The 18,338-nt window shown below is 35.7% G+C and overlaps 1 protein-coding gene across 1 annotated transcript; it reads left to right on the top strand.

The window, feature by feature from the left end:
* The first annotated feature begins 4,029 nt into the window (after positions 1-4,029).
* Positions 4,030-6,910, top strand: LOC111781094 (10 kDa chaperonin, mitochondrial-like). Its single transcript, XM_023661523.1, has 3 exons — positions 4,030-4,228; positions 4,998-5,137; positions 6,660-6,910. The coding sequence occupies exons 1-3, from the start codon at positions 4,124-4,126 to the stop codon at positions 6,706-6,708; spliced, it is 294 nt and encodes a 97-aa protein (XP_023517291.1). The 5' UTR covers positions 4,030-4,123; the 3' UTR covers positions 6,709-6,910.
* The last annotated feature ends 11,428 nt before the right edge of the window (positions 6,911-18,338 follow it).

The following is an 18,338-nucleotide window of genomic DNA, read 5'->3' as shown; positions in this document are numbered from 1 at the left end:
TATAAAGTTACATATTTAGACACGAAAACGAAGATTTTCGTAAATAAATATTAGACCGAGAAGAAAAAGAGGGATAAAATCAAGTCTAAGCATTCTCTAATCAAATTTATAGTAAAATGAGATATATGTAGAATCAGACGAGCTGCCTCGAACATTTTCATTTCACGATTCAGATTTAGAACACGAATTTGTACCTAACTAAGATTTCAACGAGGGANAAAAAAAAAAAAAAAACAAAGAATTAAAATTTTGAGGAAAGTTTATGGGACAAGAAAAAACCCTAATTAGAGAAGAATTAACATATGTTATTAATCAAAACCAAAATATTCATTGATTTCAATGATGTTAATTACATCTCATTTACATATATCTGGAAAATTATAGCTTCAACATACTAATAATAATAATAATAATAGTAATAATAATAATAATAATAGTAATAATAATAATATATGAAGAAAAAAGAAGATAAATTACTTATCTGTTGTGAAGTGGATTTGGGCCAGTGTAGACTCGTCTCTTCTGAGCTTCAAACACGGCGGCGCCACCGTCATGGGATTTCGGAGAGTGGTGGCGTTTGGGGCGGACGATGGCGGTGGCGGCGGTGGCGGCGGCGGCGACGGTGGAGGTAGGTATCTCTGTTTGAAAATTGAAGGGAAGTAGAAAAAGAAAAAGAAGAAGAAGAAAAAACAAGGTAAGAAGCTCTGTAATGTTCTTCAATCTCATGTTTTTCTCTCTCTTTTTTTTTGCAAGTCGCTGCCTTTGGGTTAATGGGTTAATGGGTTTTCTATTTTCACTTCAAAGTTTGCATCTTTCTCTCTCTCTCTCTCAAGAACTCAAGAATCGATGAAGAGTGTGTCCAAATTGCATAGGATTTGGTGCCTTTTCTCTTTGTTTTCAAAAACAAAATGGCTTATTTGGTGGCCTTGGAAACTTCCTTCCTTTCCGATTTCAGCGCCCTTTTTCCTTTTCGAACGCTATGATACCATGTTAAGAATGAGAAGCTCTGATATCATGTTAAGAATGATGCTCTGATACCATGTTAAGAATGAGAAGCTCTGATATCATGTTAAGAATGATGCTCTGATACCATGTTAAGAATGAGAAGCTCTGATATCATGTTAAGAATGATGGTCTGATACCATGTTAAGAATGAGAAGCTCTGATATCATGTTAAGAATGATGGTCTGATACCATGTTAAGAATGAGAAGCTCTGATATCATGTTAAGAATGATGGTCTGATACCATGTTAAGAATGAGAAGCTCTGATATCATGTTAAGAATGATGGTCTGATACCATGTTAAGAATGAGAAGCTCTGATATCATGTTAAGAATGATGGTCTGATACCATGTTAAGAATGAGAAGCTCTGATATCATGTTAAGAATGATGGTCTGATACCATGTTAAGAATGAGAAGCTCTGATATCATGTTAAGAATGATGGTCGGATACTATGTTAAGAATGAGAAGCTCTAATACCATATTAAGAACGAGAAACATAAGTGAAATTAAGATGACTTGTAGATGGTGAACCCAATTCATTCATCGTCCTCTGTTTTGATCTCTATCACTTTTCTGATGTTCTTCCTCTTCTCCTACTCTGATACCATGTTAAGAATGAGAAGCTCTTATATCATTCTTAACATGGTATTAGAGTTTCTCATTCTTAACGGCTTTTAACCCTTAAAGAGAGAAAATTTTATTTTTTTCAATAGGCGAATGATTCAAAAGGACTCTAAATACTTTCGTGGACGGTGATGAAAAGAGGGGCAAAAGGGGAAAAGCAAAATAAATAAATAAATAAACCAAGGCAAAAAGTTACCAACCTTTATTTTATTTTNTTTTTTTTTTTTTTTTTTTTTTTTTTAAAGAAAAGTTAATGATAAGCTAATTAATAATAGGAACTAATTTATTGTAACACTTGATTGAAAGATATGTTTTTTTTACTTTTTCTTTTAATTTTGAAGTTTGACTTATTTTGGTCAAATCACGAGGGATATTTTGGTCCTTTTTCATATATAATCCAATTAGGTAATTGATGAGTTATCATTTTGTTTTGGAATATTAGAGGGAACAAAGAATGGAAAGAAGAAATAAAAGTAAAGAAGAGAGAGATGCATAGTTTCTTGGATAAAATTGTAAAAGTCAATTTTACCCTTGAGATTTGATGAGTTTGAGATGTTTTTGGCCAAGCATCCTTGATGGAAGTTGCTCTTAACTCTATTATCTATTGATCTCGGCTTTTGAATCACCTAAATCGATAAAGAATCGAGGGAGAACTGAAGGTATGATTTTGCTTAGCTAAGAGAGAAAACGCTTGGAAGATCATTTTTCATTTGATGTCCGACACTGATACGAATTCAAAAAACGTCTACATTATCTTGAATGAAATTAATTTTATTGGATTTTAGATTGACACTCGTTCATCTCTGTCAACTTTAATGAAGGGATTGAGGTATGTCGGAAAAGATATGAAAATCGAAAGAAATTAGGAAATGTTGCAAAAAGAGTTGTGCGCCTTCTTTGGGCATTGAACCCAGGTGCTCGATCGAAAAAGAAAAAAGAAAAAAAAGGACATGCACATCAGCCATTCTTTCATTTTGTAACGGTTCTGTTCTTGACGTGTGAGTCTTATCATGATCTAAACTAAGGACATTTTTTGTTCTCCAAGATACTAGTCATGAACCGGATAACCCTTTTAAGTATTGTCCACTTTGAACCTAAGTTTTCATAGCTTTGCTCTTGGCTTCCACCAAAAGGTCTCGTACTAATGAAGATAGTATTTCTTGATTATAAACTTATGATCATTTCATAATCAATTCCTAAATTAGCCGATGTGGTACTTTCATCCAACAAGATCAACTTAAAATTTTGAATATACCTCTATGTTCGTAGGAACAGGCCTTATAAAAAGTACTAAGTCATTTAGAGGATGTATAGACCTTGAAATATAGTCCTACGGGCGTTTTGGTCATTTTATCCCATAATTCTTGGTTTAGCTGTTCCAATAACTTTGAAACTTTACCAAGTTATCAATCATCATAAAATAAGGCTTACAAAGTTTTATAGCATTTAGAGGTCATTTAGATCATGAACCGAAGATAAGTTACCTTAGGGGGCATTATGGTCATTTTACACCGTTACTTGGTTTACTACTTAACCTTGCCTAATGACAACCAAATTTTATATATAATCTTAAAATGTCATAATATGCTTATCATTAAAATGTCAAGGGCATTAGAGTTCATTTAGTGGGTCATTTTAATATTACTTAAATCTTGAGCAAATTGATTGTTCAGGGTCTTAACTCATGGTTCTTGATGTTTTCTTTGATATTCCCTTACTACATACTTATGTTAAGGTTCATACAGAAACCCAAGTGATTCCTACGAGTATTTCTTAAGAAAAGTCCAAGATGGCTACTAACCTCGTCATCGACATTCGGGACCTTTGTTCTCAAGCTTTCGATATCCAATTTATTTCAAATTTACTTTGATAAAGTTCTTAGAGTGTATAGTTTCTATAACCGTAAAGTTTTTCATGAAAATCGGTCCGAAAGAAGGTTAAATTGAGAAAAATAAACGGACGATCAAGATAGTGTTACAAAGAAGAGCTAGGGATTGATTTGATACCTTCTCGTGGATTGTAACTTAAATTATTATTCAAGTTGCTCGTGAATCTGTCTAAATTTTTTTTCAATTTTTAATAGTGGTATTAAAAAAGTGTCATGATATGATGTAAACTAAAACATTTGTTTGAATTAAGTTTTATATTTTAATAATTTTATATTTTTAGAAATTAACCTAAATTCAATGATTATTTTATTTTAATTTATTTTACAATTTGTAAATTAGAAGAATTTGTGACTTAAAAAAATAACTTGAAGAAGAAGATTGAGTACCTTCTAGAACATACGGGAGATCGGCTAATTGACGAAAATACCCTCGACGAATATAAAAATAAGGATAGGCTAATGTCTATTTACGTAATTTAGCACTGAAGGCTTCCAAACCCCTCCTTAAACCCTAGCCCATAGCAGAAACTTTGCGCAATTTGCAGAATCCTCTTCCACGTTGGTCCTTAGGGTTTAGGCTGAGTTTCAGTTTCTCCGATTGCCTCAGATGGCGAAGCGATTAGTTCCATTGCTGAATCGCGTTCTGATCGAGAAGATTGTTCCCCCTGCCAAAACCAATTCCGGCATTTTGCTTCCTGAGAAGTCCAGCAAGGTGAATCTTCCTTACATCTTTCCCCAATTTCAATTCCTCTGAAATTTTTGTTTCCTGGGTCGTTTTCTGTGGGAGAATCGTATTGCGCTTGAAATTTTGCTTTTGATTTCGTTGTTTTTTTACCGAGCCTCTGGTAATTTCCGACAACGGATTCTGTCTAGAGTCATTTTCGTTGATGGGTGTTTTTATAATAATTTTTCGTTTAGTTCTATTTGCTGTTACTTTTTTGTTTGTTCTCGTTCTAAGTTCCCTTATAGTTCGATTTGTGATCTCATTTGGTGTTTATCTAACTAATTTCGATATTAGACATTGTTATTGCCTATTTAAAGAAGTCGTGCAAGTGTTGAATATACAATTTTCATTTCCTCCGGATTTCAATGTTAGTCTGTCCAATGATATGATTTATAATATCCTTTCTCTTCTTTTCAAATCGTGAATATCCGTGAAGACCGAAATGCTTAACACTGAAATCTATTTCAGTTTTGTTGTTGTTGGATGAGCTTTGCTGAAGAGTTTAGGATACGTCCTTCCATCAAGCTTTTTGAGATACAAAATCATATGGTCATTTTGTTAATGGCAATCATTGCGTGGATTTTAGCTTATGTTGATTTAATCAAATCTTACAGTCCTTGTATTGAAGGACAAAGTTGGAAAAACTTCTGTATATAAACCAGCATGTGCAAAGTTGTTATGTTGTTCAGCTATGCAACATAAAATTTGTGGCTCACTTATTGATTTCTGTCTGAACTGATTTTTGTTCTTCATCTAGCTCAACTCTGGAAAAGTTATCTCTGTTGGTCCTGGGACTCGTGACAGAGATGGAAACATTATCCCTGTTGTTGTAAAGGAAGGTGAAACCGTCCTTCTACCAGAATATGGAGGAACTGAAGTCAAGCTTGGAGAAAAGCAGTATGTATACTCGTTCTATTATATTGCTTTTTTCATTTATGAGAATTTCCGGTTTGTTGTTTGCTCTAGAATTTGGTCCTAAATTTAACCCAGAAACTTTAAATGCCCTCAAGTGGTAGTTGAGCCATTCTTTCTTATGATTTAATAGTTACTATTATCGCTATCTTAAGTTTTTATTTTAACTTATGTTGTGCTTGAACTTGCATGCTGCTGAACTTAAAGTTGAATATTTCAATATTATGTTTTTGAATTTTTTGAACAGGGGTTAGGGAGTTGTAATGTTATGAGTTTATATTCATCACTTTACCATGCTTTGGTCAATTCATGTTTGTCGTTGATTTGTTAAAAAGAAATGTCTTTGGTAATGGTGGTGACGCCTCCTGTCTATTTATTGGTACTGCATAATTGGCAGTTTCTAACATTACTAAGGTCGGTGGTGCTCGGTCATGAAAATTAGTTTTTGATGGTTCTCATCAGCATTTGGGTTGGACAATTGTTTTCAGACAGGCTAGTCAGGTATAGGAATTGCCTTATTGTAGGAACTCTAAACATTGTGTCAATGAACTGTGGTATGGACAGAGTAAAACACATAATAATGCATTCTTCTTTGTTCTAAATTCTAATTTTAAGTCGAACAAAAACACGATGCTGCTGATATTGAGAAGGAAGAGGCAAGCTCAGCAACTAATATTACTTGGGGATGTAGAATAAAATTATTTTGGGCCCTTTAAAAGGTTGACATGATTGCTGTGTGATCTTATTTAGGTCAGAATTTTAGACTTTTAGTCCTAATTTTTGGTTTAAAGAGAGTTTCTCTTGAATCCTTCAACATTTTAACATTTTTCAATTTGATAGTGGATGTGATATGTTGTTAAATAAGCTTACATGACATAATACTTACGGGGCTGACAGAAATTTATGAGAGAAACTAAGCCTTCTTATAGGAGTCTTAATTCCTTCTCCAAAAGTCTAAAAAGTTGGAAAGGCCTTTTCTCTTCTGACTGACTTAATTCCTACTCGAGTCTTTGCCAACTCACTGAGTATCATGTCAATACCGTCAGTCACATTTTATATTCATTTACAAGAAGTTTATAATTGATAATTATTAGTACCTGAAAGACTAGTTTTTGAAACTTTTTTACAATTGGGATTAAATTGAATAAACACTCGACATATATTTAGAATTTATTTCGTTAGAGTTTTCTATTGGGTCGTACCTAAAACTCCATTTCTCTCTCTATTGTGTTTATGGTTTGGGTTGTTCTGAATCTGGCTTGTGGTTGTTATACTTGCCTGCTTCGTTGTTTTCTTGTAACAAAATGAAGTTGCTAGTTCATGCGAATATCATTCTTATTCTTGCATTAGACATATGTCATATGGTTGGTTACGGTCAGAGTTTTCTTCATCTTAGCCTCTTCTCTTTCTACTTGTTCACTATTTCAATTTCGCTCACTAAACTTTTTCCCTTGTTTCTTTTCTATATTTAGTTCTTGATGAATAATTGGGTTATCTAATATTACAGGTTCTATCTATACCGTGATGAAGATCTGCTAGGAACACTTCACGAATGATTGATCATGTGAAAGTTGGATTGTTTTTCCAAGTCTTTAGTAGCTACATGTTCTGGGTATAGAGAGCTAGTTTATGTTGTCTGTATTCAAGTGAGACTTCAAAACAACATCCATTTCGTGTTATTGGACAAAATCATAACTTTTTACTGGAGCCAGATGGGTATTTTTTGGCATGTCCTAATAAATTGTGATTATTAGGCTATCTCTACCCTTACATCAATGTCAAATAATCGTGCTAGGAAGGTTATTTTAAAACACGGCATATGGCAGATTGAAATTTGGTCTAATGGATCGAATACATTAACAATGAATCAGATGAAATGTCATTCAATTGATTCAATCAATGCCACCAAATTGACTGAGCAGTTGGTTTGATCGGTTAGTTTTTTGTTTTGTTTTGTTTTGTTTTGAGATTGAGTGGTAGTTGATTACAGAAAGAATAGTTGAGTAGGTAGCTCTTATTGAACCAATACTGCTCTCAATGCCAGGTTTGCACTCGAGGGAGAGTATAAACCCCGAGAGTAATCGATAGAGTGACGTGGATCAAATTTAATTAGTGAAATCTTAAGTAATCTCACTCTTGAGGTTGGGAAATGCAATCACATGCAATTATGGTTTAGAGTGGAACTTATCTTTCTGTACCTGTTTCTTAGACTCTACTTTCTTTTAGGGATAGGGATGAATGTGTAGTATTTCTCTACTCATAGTTCATGCACATGTTGAACCTACTATGCGAGCTTGCATACTTTCCAACTAGCGCATGCTCATACTACCAGAAACCAATAGATGGAAAGGAGAGCACATCGTATTTTGGTGTATGTGTCTATACAAAATATATTGGGGAAGTATCTTAGGCTTGCGACAGGTAACATGCATGAGATTCCATAGTTCAAAAACATTGTACATGGTTATGATACACAAAGTAGTCCCATTCTTTTTGTAGCATAATTCTCCTATGAGACATGTATACGTATACATGACATCACTTTCAACATTATCATACATAGCTCCAAGATGCCTCATAGACATTATATGAACATGGTATATTTACATACATGACATAACATACCAGAAGTACATGCACACATAGTACTCATATCATCATATAACCATGGCAACATCACATATAGAATAATATATCATAACATTACAAAATGACACATAATTGGGCCATACTTCTCATTCATTTCATGCATCACTCAAGTCTTCCAACCAAGTTGAAGGCGTGCCAATAGTAAGACCACTTACTTGGTTGGCCTAAATCGAAGTCATTACATGTCTTTGGTTGGTCTAAGTGTCCACTTACTTGGTTGGCCTAAATCAGAGTCATTAAGTGTCCGAAGGCATGCTAATGGCAAAACTCTTTAGAGTTGAGCACTTCTATAAAATTCTAGTTGCAACCAAAGGGTTTAGAAATTTACCAAAATTATCACCCATACCATTTTAAAACAGGGGAAGAAGACGCGACTATCAGACTCAATACCTCTGAAACTCGCCCTTCTCAGCTTCATATAGAGTGTTTCTCCCCTCCCTCGATCCCTTTATGAAACTTAAGGATCATGTTGCAAGAAAGAACTAAGAATTAAAAATTTACCTTTTTCTGGACTATAGCCAAAGTTATAAGCCTCCAAAGTTCATAAAAAAAATACATTATTTGTCACAGAAAAATATAAAAATTTCTTATTGGTTGGGACATTGGACATTTTTAGATCTTGATTCCTCCCTGAAATCTTTTTATCCTTTTCCCCTTAAGCTTAAGAAATAGTTTTGAAATGATGAATTCATGTATGGGCTGCTAATTTTGAGTTTAAATTTCTTGGATCTCTTACCCATTTTCACACATAATCATCTCTTATTAAGCAGAACGATACACGTCTCTTCAACTCATAATTTCTTCACGAAACCTTCCCCTCTTCTTGCCATGTAGCTAATGGTGTCCTTTGATTGAAGTTTTATGGATCGTGGATGAAGAATCTGGAGTTTCCCCCAAATTTATAAAAAACAAACTCGATAAAAACTTCCTTGGACTACCCTTGTTCCTAATCTCTTTAGCTTTTGTGGTTCTCAAGAAAACTACTCATTTGAATCCTAGACTGGGACTGGTTTGAAGGGACGATGTTGCCCATAGACTCCAGTTAGATTTTCAAAAAATCTCTTATAGTCAGCCATGTCTACTCGGATTGGGGTTAAATGCCTACATACAATTTTTTGTCTCGTAACGTACGCGTCCGTACTATCGTGAAGGATAAAGAGGTATCCCTCAATGCATGAGGTCCCAACATTATTCCATTTTCATTATCATTTAATACAACTCCGCTAGCGTTTCGTACATATCATCATATCATTTCTCATATCTTTCCTTCATAAATCGGGGTTGTATTTCATGCTAGTTCGTCATTTTGCATATCAATCATATCATATCATTTATGTCACACATATACCACACCATAACGTTTAAGTTCCCTAACGTATCTTGAAACCTGAGCATAGAGAGTTGTACCAGAAATATGTTCATCCGCTTGGTCGGCAAAGCTACGACACCATTTTGGTGGTAATCGCTCGTGTGCATCAAGGTGTTCTATGGCTCGTTAGTCCTCTCTTCCATGGTGTTGCACTACCTTTATACATCTGAAGGAAGGGAGTTTTCGTCTCACCAGCGTTTATGTCCGACGGGGTAAACCATTCGTATTCCGTCGTTTTCTTTCTATATTTCACCTTTCCTTTTCTTGCATGTGAGCTTATGACAAGTAATTGTGCGTGGGGAATGTTTGAAAATTATTCGTGGTTCTTTGGGTGTCTTAAAAAGAGAGGTGAGGTTCGATTTCTCTTCACCGGTTTGCGTTCGTCAAAAAAACTACGACGATCGTTCGATCTCTCTTTGTTACTCATGATTCCTCTGTTGCAGGTGTGTGCTGTGAGGGCCGACTAAGTGTGATTTCATTTAGTGTACCCTTAGCGTCGGGGAGAGAACGTGGGTTGCGGGTGCGAGAATTCCGACGCTCCCGCGTTTTCTAGAATAAAAAAAAAATTATTATATTGATATTAAACTATTTATACGAGGAGGTCTGATAAATAAAATAATAAATCAAAGGGCATTCAAAACAAGACAATAATAGTGATATTTTCTCGAAAAAGAGCCTCGAAAACAAGGCATCTAGCCTAACGTTATAGACTTTAAACGAACATGATGTTTAGTTTGGGAGAGTTCATAATTTGTGGCTACTTTTTAAACCACACATTGCCCACTTTCTCAATTTGGAAAGCTTTTGGAATCTTTTTCACTTTATTTTCTTCTTCAATCCGTGATTGTATTACTTGTTTTAGTGTTTAAATAATGCATACTTCTAACAATCTTATGTTCTTGTTTATTTTATAGCCTTGGTACAAAACTAAAAAGTATACTAAAAACGTAACCAGCTTTTCTTCGTAGGAGTTCGATGGTTTTCCATCAAATCAATGCTACATGACTAGGTAAAACATTGTCGTTATTATTAAATATAAGGTTTTAAAAAATCTCTAAACGTCTCTAAAACTTAATTCAAAAATACTTTTTCCATTAGTACAATCAAATTTTAAAAGTATAACACTCTCCACCATTATAATAAAAGTAGACCCAAATGGATTATCTCCAAACTTTTTATTGTTATTTTAAAAATTTTATGAGTATTTTATGTAAACAAAGGTATTTTTTTGAATTTTTTAAAAAAGTTTAAAGTTTTTTTTTTTTTTTTTTTTTTTTTAAGTTCTTTCCGGAGAATGTCGAGATAATTGTAAGAAGAAAGTTAAGAGAGTTGAGTCATGCGAGCAGTATCAGAGACTACGTTAAGCAGTTTTCTAGACTTATGTTAGATATTCGTGATATGTCCAAGACACGCAAGGTCTGTATTTTTATTGAGGGGTTGGAGTCGTGGGTGAAAATAAAGCTCTACGAATAAAGAGTTCAAAACCTTTCTACAGCTTGGTCTACGGTTGAATGATTGTTTGATCTTAGTATCGATAAATCCCAAGAGATAGAGCAGAACCACGCCTCTGCAAGTGGTGAAGAAGAGAATTACTGACCAAACTTCAGAGGTGTGGGAAGTGACAGAGAGGAGGAATACAAATCCTCTCTCAATAGAGAGGGACAAATCAATGGCGGAGACCTCATAGCTAGAACAGTCAAAGTCAAAGTGAAGACACCCTGTCTTGCTTCATATGCAAGGGGCTCATCAAGTATTCAAATGCTCACAGAAGGCGCCACTATACGCCTTCCAAGCAAAACTCTAAAAGATTTAGAAGTTGAATATGAGACGGTAGAAACAAAAGACCATTAGTTGAAAATGTTGGACACATTCGCGGGGATGACTAAATTACTTGTCTGCTCTCCAGAAGAGATAGAAGAGCCAATCAACCCGATCCTATGTATGTCGAGGCCTAGGTTAATCATAGAGTGGCCACAAACACTATTATCAACTTTGGAGCCACCCACACATTCATGACGGAGACCAAAGCAAAACGCTTAAATATCCTTTAGCATCAAGACGCAAGAAAGATGAATGTCGTAAATTCAGTAGCTTTCACATCTTAGGAGTTGCGAAGAGATCTCTCATCAAGCTGGGTACTTGGACTAGACGAACCAACTTTGTGATAGTCAAGATGGACGACTTTGTCATCGTGTTAGGGATGGATTTCCTACTAGAACACAAAGTAATTTTCATGCCCTTAGCAAAGAGCTTAGTAATAACGGGTTCCAACCCGACGATTATCAAAACAAATATTCGTCGACTCGGGAGGGGTAAAAATGATGTCAGCACTATAATTGAGAAAGAATCTAAGCCATGATGAAACTTAAGCTTGCTACCATTATTGTATTTGAAGAGGAATCTCAAGCGAGCCAACCCCAACACAAGCCTGACGGTCAGTTCAGAAAACATCGTGATGTGAGATGAGGAAGTCAGGCAAAGTATTTATCTCCACTTGGGTAGATAAATAATGAGATTGATGTTAAATCAAGGGCGAGATCGCCTGCCACAAATGAATGTCATACGACTCAACTCGTGCTAGCTGAATTCTACAAGCAACTAAATGACTTGCTAACAGTCGGGTCCATTAAACCCATGAAGCCTGCTGTTAGTGGTCACCCAAGGGCTGGGGAGAAACACCAAGCCAAAACCTCCCCCGAAGAAGGAACACAGAGACAAACCTCTGAAACAACACATGCTCACGCAGAAGTACCATCCAGACGAATAAAGAGAACTACCCGTCAAAAGCGTCGACCACAACAGTTTCAAGACGGAGAGAGAGTTCTAATCAAGTTGAGGTTAGATCAACTCCGAGATCAAAGTAACAAGAGTTAAAGACTGGTGTGAAAATGCTATGGACCAGTCAGAGTTATCCACAAAATTGGGAAGACATCATATAGGATTCAATTCCTCTCATGGATCTGAACTAGCCCTGTTATCCACGTCAGTAACATGAAACGTTACTCTGTCAACCAAGAAGACATCAAGCAAAGAGAGGCAACACTGACAAAGAAGACGCCAAAAGTCAACAAACCAAGATGTGGTTTTCAACCGTTTCTTGAAGATTGGAGGAAATCCTCAATGCTGGCTAGAAGCGCGTCAAGAGACCTAAAGCCAGTCTCAACCTACATCACTAAGTTTGTGAAGAGTCGGTTGACAGAGACGTCAACCAATTGAGTGGGGGAGGATGTCATGGTCATGCTTGTTCAAAGCATGTTGTCTATGGCCGCATGTTAGATGTCTCAGTCATACTTGTCCAGAACGTGTTGTCCATGACCGGATTTCGTTCCAAACTTGTTTTACATGCTTTCATCTAAAATAGGTCGTTAATATTTCATGTTGTGTCAATATGGGATATATGACTGTTCACAAAATTCATGTCTACACCTGTTAAAGCTAAAATGCCCCAAAATGTATTACAGGGGATATGACTAGTTGTCAATTCTTCTACCCTGGGTTATATGCTATTTAATCTGTGGCGATCCTTTAATTGTTTATAGTCATATAACGTTGTTTTCCTCAATTCTTTCAAATCGTTTTCAAGTGTACTTCATCGCTCACATTTTCTAAAACATTTCTTACAAACGTGACTCGAGACATGAACATACATCGACATTGCCTGCAACGTCCGAATTTCTCACGGTTGACTTGTTTGTTGGGTTAGAACAAGTGTCGCACAATCATTATTCCATTGCCACAACAGTACGATTGTGACACTCAACTGACTTCAATCAACTAATCAATCACTTCTACCCCATGTCAGGCTCCTATTGGCGAGGGGTAACGATCTGGCCTCCTCGGGCCTCGAAGTGGCCAAATTGGAGAGGTGTCCTTTTGGTGTGTTGGATTTGTAAATTTTCTAAACCATGGAGGCTAAGTTTTCACATTTTCCACCTTACCTTATACATCTTCCTCAAAGTTTGATCCAAAATAAAAATATTTTTTTATCACTAAATATATGTTTTAGAATGTTATAATGACATACGAGGCATGTGACAAATCATATCTTATTGAGCTATGTAGTTAATGTTAGCATGTTTCCAATTTTAATTAACTATACTCATTCATTCTTTAGAAAAGGAATACGATTCTTTTAACCATGAATATATTGACACGAATCTTTTATCTATACGGTGTAGATAAACGATTTTTTTTCTACATATTAATGGTAATGAAACCCTTTGAAACAATTTTATATATTTCAGGGATATTTTTTAAACGTGATATTAATTGTAAGGATGTAACGGCCCAAGTCCACCGCTGGCACATATTGTCCTCTTTGAGCTTTCTCTTCCGGGTTTTCCCTCAAGGTTTTTAAAATGCGTCTGCTAAGGAGAGATTTCCACACCCTTACAAACGGTGTTCCGTTCTCCTCCCCCACCTATGTGGAATCTTACAAGTTACTAAAAATAGAGTAAGGGACGGACAAGTAGTAATAGCTGGACGAACCATCCAAGTAGACCTAAAAGTAGCAGATATGACGGATTTCAATGTCATATTAGGAATGGACTAGCTAGCCGAAAATTTTGCCAGCATAGACTGCAATAAGAAATAAGTAGTATTCACACCACCAATCGGACTTACCTTTAAATTTAAAGGAACTTGCACGGACCCCACCCCAAAAATAATATCAATAATGAAAGCTAAATGCCTAGTACAACAAGGGGGGTAGACACGAGGCGATGTGCCAGCAAGGACACTTGCCCTAAAGGAGGTGAATTTGGTGTGGTCCTACATCGAGTGGAGAAAAGAACAATGTGATAGCAAGGATGTTAAGCCTTGAAGGGGGGTGGATGGTGAGATCCCACATCGGTTGGGGAGGAGAACAAAACACCGTTCATAAGGGTGTGGAAACCTCTCCCTAGCAGACGCGTTTCTAAAACCTTGAGGAGAAGTCCGTAAAAGAAAGCTCAAAGAGGACAATATCTGCTGGTGGTGGACTTGAACGGTAGAATAACACTTTCAAATATTATTAGTAGGAACGTTTTGATATCGGTTTCATAAATTATTTGAAAGACAAGTTTGAAAGCAAAATAAATGGTTGTTGTCAAATATAGTTTAGGTTACTGATTCCAACCACTATATTAATTAATTAATTAATTAAAAAAAACAGCTTTTTCAAATATTTGCCCTTTATTATTAGCATTAATTTTGAACCCAAAAGTCAGCAAGAACCTAACAAAAACAGGCACCCAGAGGGTAATGGAGAAGGCTATTAATTGGTCACTATAGTCTTGTAAATCTTGGGTCCCTTCCCATATTATTGTAATACAACTTGGGATGGGCTAACTTTTAAGACCCTCTTTTCCATGGGTCCAACCCTACCCTAAAGTCTACCTATTACGCCCTATTTCACCCTCCACGGTAGACCTTCTGTACTCTAATCTACTAAAGTTAGTCCTACGTCCACTAGCACCCAAGAAAAAATAAGATTCAAGTTACTCTGTTTTTTTGAGCGCCTCTATTTTTTTCATCTAGTTAGCCTGGTTGAGTAGGATGTCATGACAATGTAACATCCAACATTCTTTATAAGTGACGATCCTCGTCTAAATCATTCTCATCTTAATTCAGATATGACATGTTGATCTTTCTAGCAACCATTTTCTTCTCCGCAAATGGCGTCAAACTATTGTTGACAAAACTCGAAAAGGGTAACACATTTGACCTTCACGTGACAACAACCTTAAGATTTGTTTGAAAGTGAATGACTTACAAAAACAAGAGAAACATGCACACTAGTGTAGTGCTTTTTACAGGCTCGGATGCTTATTAGCTAGGAAGAATTTTAGTAATCACGAAAAAAATTACTTTCTTCAAGTTTAAAGAAAAGTATTTATATGATCCTCTTACACGTTTTTGTTAACTCTTTTTCTAATTAGATCAAAAGAGAACTCGATTGATCTAGACCAGGATTGGATGGACAAGAGGTATGTCGAGTGTGTCGCATATATTGACGGAGAACTTGGACTTCATCCCAAGTTTCCCTTCTCTCTTTTTTTTACTGATGGTTCTCGAGCAGAGACATTTATCAATTACTATTGAATTATTATTCATTTCTTTAGTATGCATATATTGATGGTTGCCAATCTAATAGTAAGTATTTAAATTTATCTTTCCATGATTTCGTGCATAATTATCGCATAAACATTTTAAAAAATAGAGAAATTTCACTGAGTCAATTAAATTTATGTGTTCTAAACCATTTTTTTTTTTTTTTTTTTAAGGATTCCTAACCTCTAAGCGGGTGAATTGTGAAATCTCACCTACATTGTCGAAAGGAACAAAACATTTCTTTAACTGACTAGTTTTAAAACTATGAGGCCGACGACGATATATAACGGATTAAAGCAGATAATATTGCTAACGGAGGACTTGAGCTGTTACAAACACAATATAATAAACAAAATTTCAGATCCGTCAAAACATCTAAAATTATTCTGGTTGATTTATATTTAAAATATTTATAACAGTTTCACATATATTGAAAGAGTTCAAGCTCACTCCTAGCACATATTGTTATCTTTGAACTTTCCTTTCCGAACTTCCTTTGAAGTTTTTAAATGCGTCTATTAGGGGGCCGACGTACAGATATTGTTCGCTTTGGCCCGTTATATATTATCGTCGGTCTCACAGTTTTAGAACGCGTCTATTAGAGAGAAGATTACACGCCTCTCTCTAATTGGGATATAGTAATTAGAGAATAATAAGTTGGTATGGAAGACAATAAAACACTGTCCATGTGAACCGGTCAAATCGATCCGACAGAACCGGTCACTTTCTTTACCAGTACCGTGCCCTTGTGGTAGACCTTTCCGACGGCGTTGTGGCCCAAATCGAAGACAGAGGCGGTGGTTGAGCGCAATTGGAGTAGAGATCTGGCGGCTACTCTTTTAACTCCGACGAGCTTTGGCGAGTGGCGGAGGGCACAAGATTTCTTGAATCATAGGCGGCCGGTGATGAAATCAGTTCCGACTAAGGGCGGAGATGAGCGGCGGCCACAAGATTTCTTATAACACGAGTTAACTTTCTTTAACTGAAATAAAAAGATTTAGCCATAAAAAAAATCCTATGAAAATGACAATTTAGTCCTTCAACTTTTTTTTAACCGGTTAGCTTCTAACTTTTAGTATAAAACAATTTAAGCATTATATGTAATGCTCCAATTATTTCTACGATTTGAAATTCGGATTCGACAGTTAATGGCCTCGACATTCTCGTGCATCTCCTGTAATATGGTCAAGTTACGTTCTTCTCGCTTCCAATAGTGATGACTATCTTCACAAATCAACATAGATCATTGCAACATACTTTGTTCTCACTCACATGCTTCCTAAAAAAATTATTAAGAAAAGTACACTGGGTTGGTATAAGTAATAATTTTCAATTCTCTTAAGTCTTCCATCTACCCCTCATTTACTCGGGTGTCACATTATGCTTTAATAACAGTTCATTTCTTACTATGTAAAACTCCATCAAAATTAAGTGTCGATCTTCGATTTTATAATTTACAAACACATTTGGTCTCTAATTAGTTTATAGATCTGAATGTACCAAAAATTATTGAAAGAAAAGATTAAATTGTTATAAACTAAAGTTTAGATACTAAATTATTATTTTCGGACCACGAGTAATAATTCATTAACATAATGCAAATTTAATAACTCCAACATTGACACCCAACAAATTAAAGAAATGAAAGGGATTTTCCCTTGAAAAACAAGCTACATGTTTGGTGTGTCTCTTTCAAAGTTTGGCACCAAAAATGTCACATTCTAAGCAACAATATGCATGCAATATGTTTGGTGTACTTTTTGGCAAACTTTGGAATATACATCACATTGTGTGCTTTCTCTTTCTTTTTTATTTTGATATCATTAATATTAGGGGAAAAAAAAACATTCGTCTTCTATATTTCACTAATTTTGATTCGATCAGGTGATACGTCGCTTCAATGTTCATTAGTTTTGATTCGATTGGGTCATACGTCTCTTTTTATTAGATTTTGATATAATATATTGTCGTCGACGTATAGATAGAAAAGTTGAGGTCTTAATCATTCATGTTTGTAGTTATAATTGGAAGATTACTTTATATCATTAATGTTTGTATAAGAAGATATAATCTATGTTGTTTTGGTCATCTTTATGTAGTAAAACGCTTAGTTTACACGTGTACAAACTTAAGTTGTATTACTGAAGTTTCAATAGTAAACAAGCTTAAGACCGTTCATTTCAAATAATAGAATACATTAATTAGAAGTTTGAATATTCACTCTAGTCACTAAAACATCTCAACCCCATTGTTATTAGATATTGTCCTTGTTAGGCTTTCCTTTCAGGCTTCCCTTCAAAGTTTTTAAAATGCATTTGTTAGGGAGAGATTCCAACACCTATATAAAAAATGTTTCGTTCTCCTCCCTAACCGATGTGGGATCTCACAATTGGTGGCCCATGTAGGTGATGCAAATGGTATCAGAGTTGAACACTAGGCAATGTGCCAGCAAGGAGACTGAGCCTTGAAGGGGGGTGGGCATGAGGCGGTGTGCCAACAAGAACTCTGGACCCCAAAAGGCGGTGGATTTGGGGGTCCCACATCGATTGGAGAAGGAAACGAGTGCTAGTGAAGACGTTGGGCCTCGAAGGGGGGTGGATTGTGAGATCCTACATCGATTGGGGAGGAGAACGAAATATTCTTTATAAGGTTGTAGAAACCTCTCCCAAGCATATTAATTTTAAGAACCCTGATAGGAAGCGTGAAATTGAAAATCCAAAAAAGACAATATCTACTAGCGGTGGGTTTGGACTGTTACAAAACGTAAATAAGAAAACGTCAAAAGGTACATTCTCGATAGCAACTTTAGTACACATAGCATATGGAGGGTAAGGGGAAAAATTAGGATTTTCTTTTTATTATGTCCTTTTGAGGACCCTACCATGTGCCATTGCTACCTACTTTGAACATTGTTGAAAACCCCTATTTCCCCATGTCTTTTCCACAAGCTTAAAAAGAACCCATTTCACTTCCCTAAAGATAGAGATGATATTGGGAACAAAATAAAATAAAACCATGTTTTCAAGGCCATCAAATAGAGAGAGAAAATTGTTGAAAGATTCCTAAAATTTCGAATTC

Source organism: Cucurbita pepo, chromosome LG19 (assembly GCF_002806865.2).
Source record: "Cucurbita pepo subsp. pepo cultivar mu-cu-16 chromosome LG19, ASM280686v2, whole genome shotgun sequence".
Lineage (NCBI taxonomy): Eukaryota > Viridiplantae > Streptophyta > Magnoliopsida > Cucurbitales > Cucurbitaceae > Cucurbita > Cucurbita pepo.
This window is presented reverse-complemented; position numbering and strand designations above follow the sequence as displayed.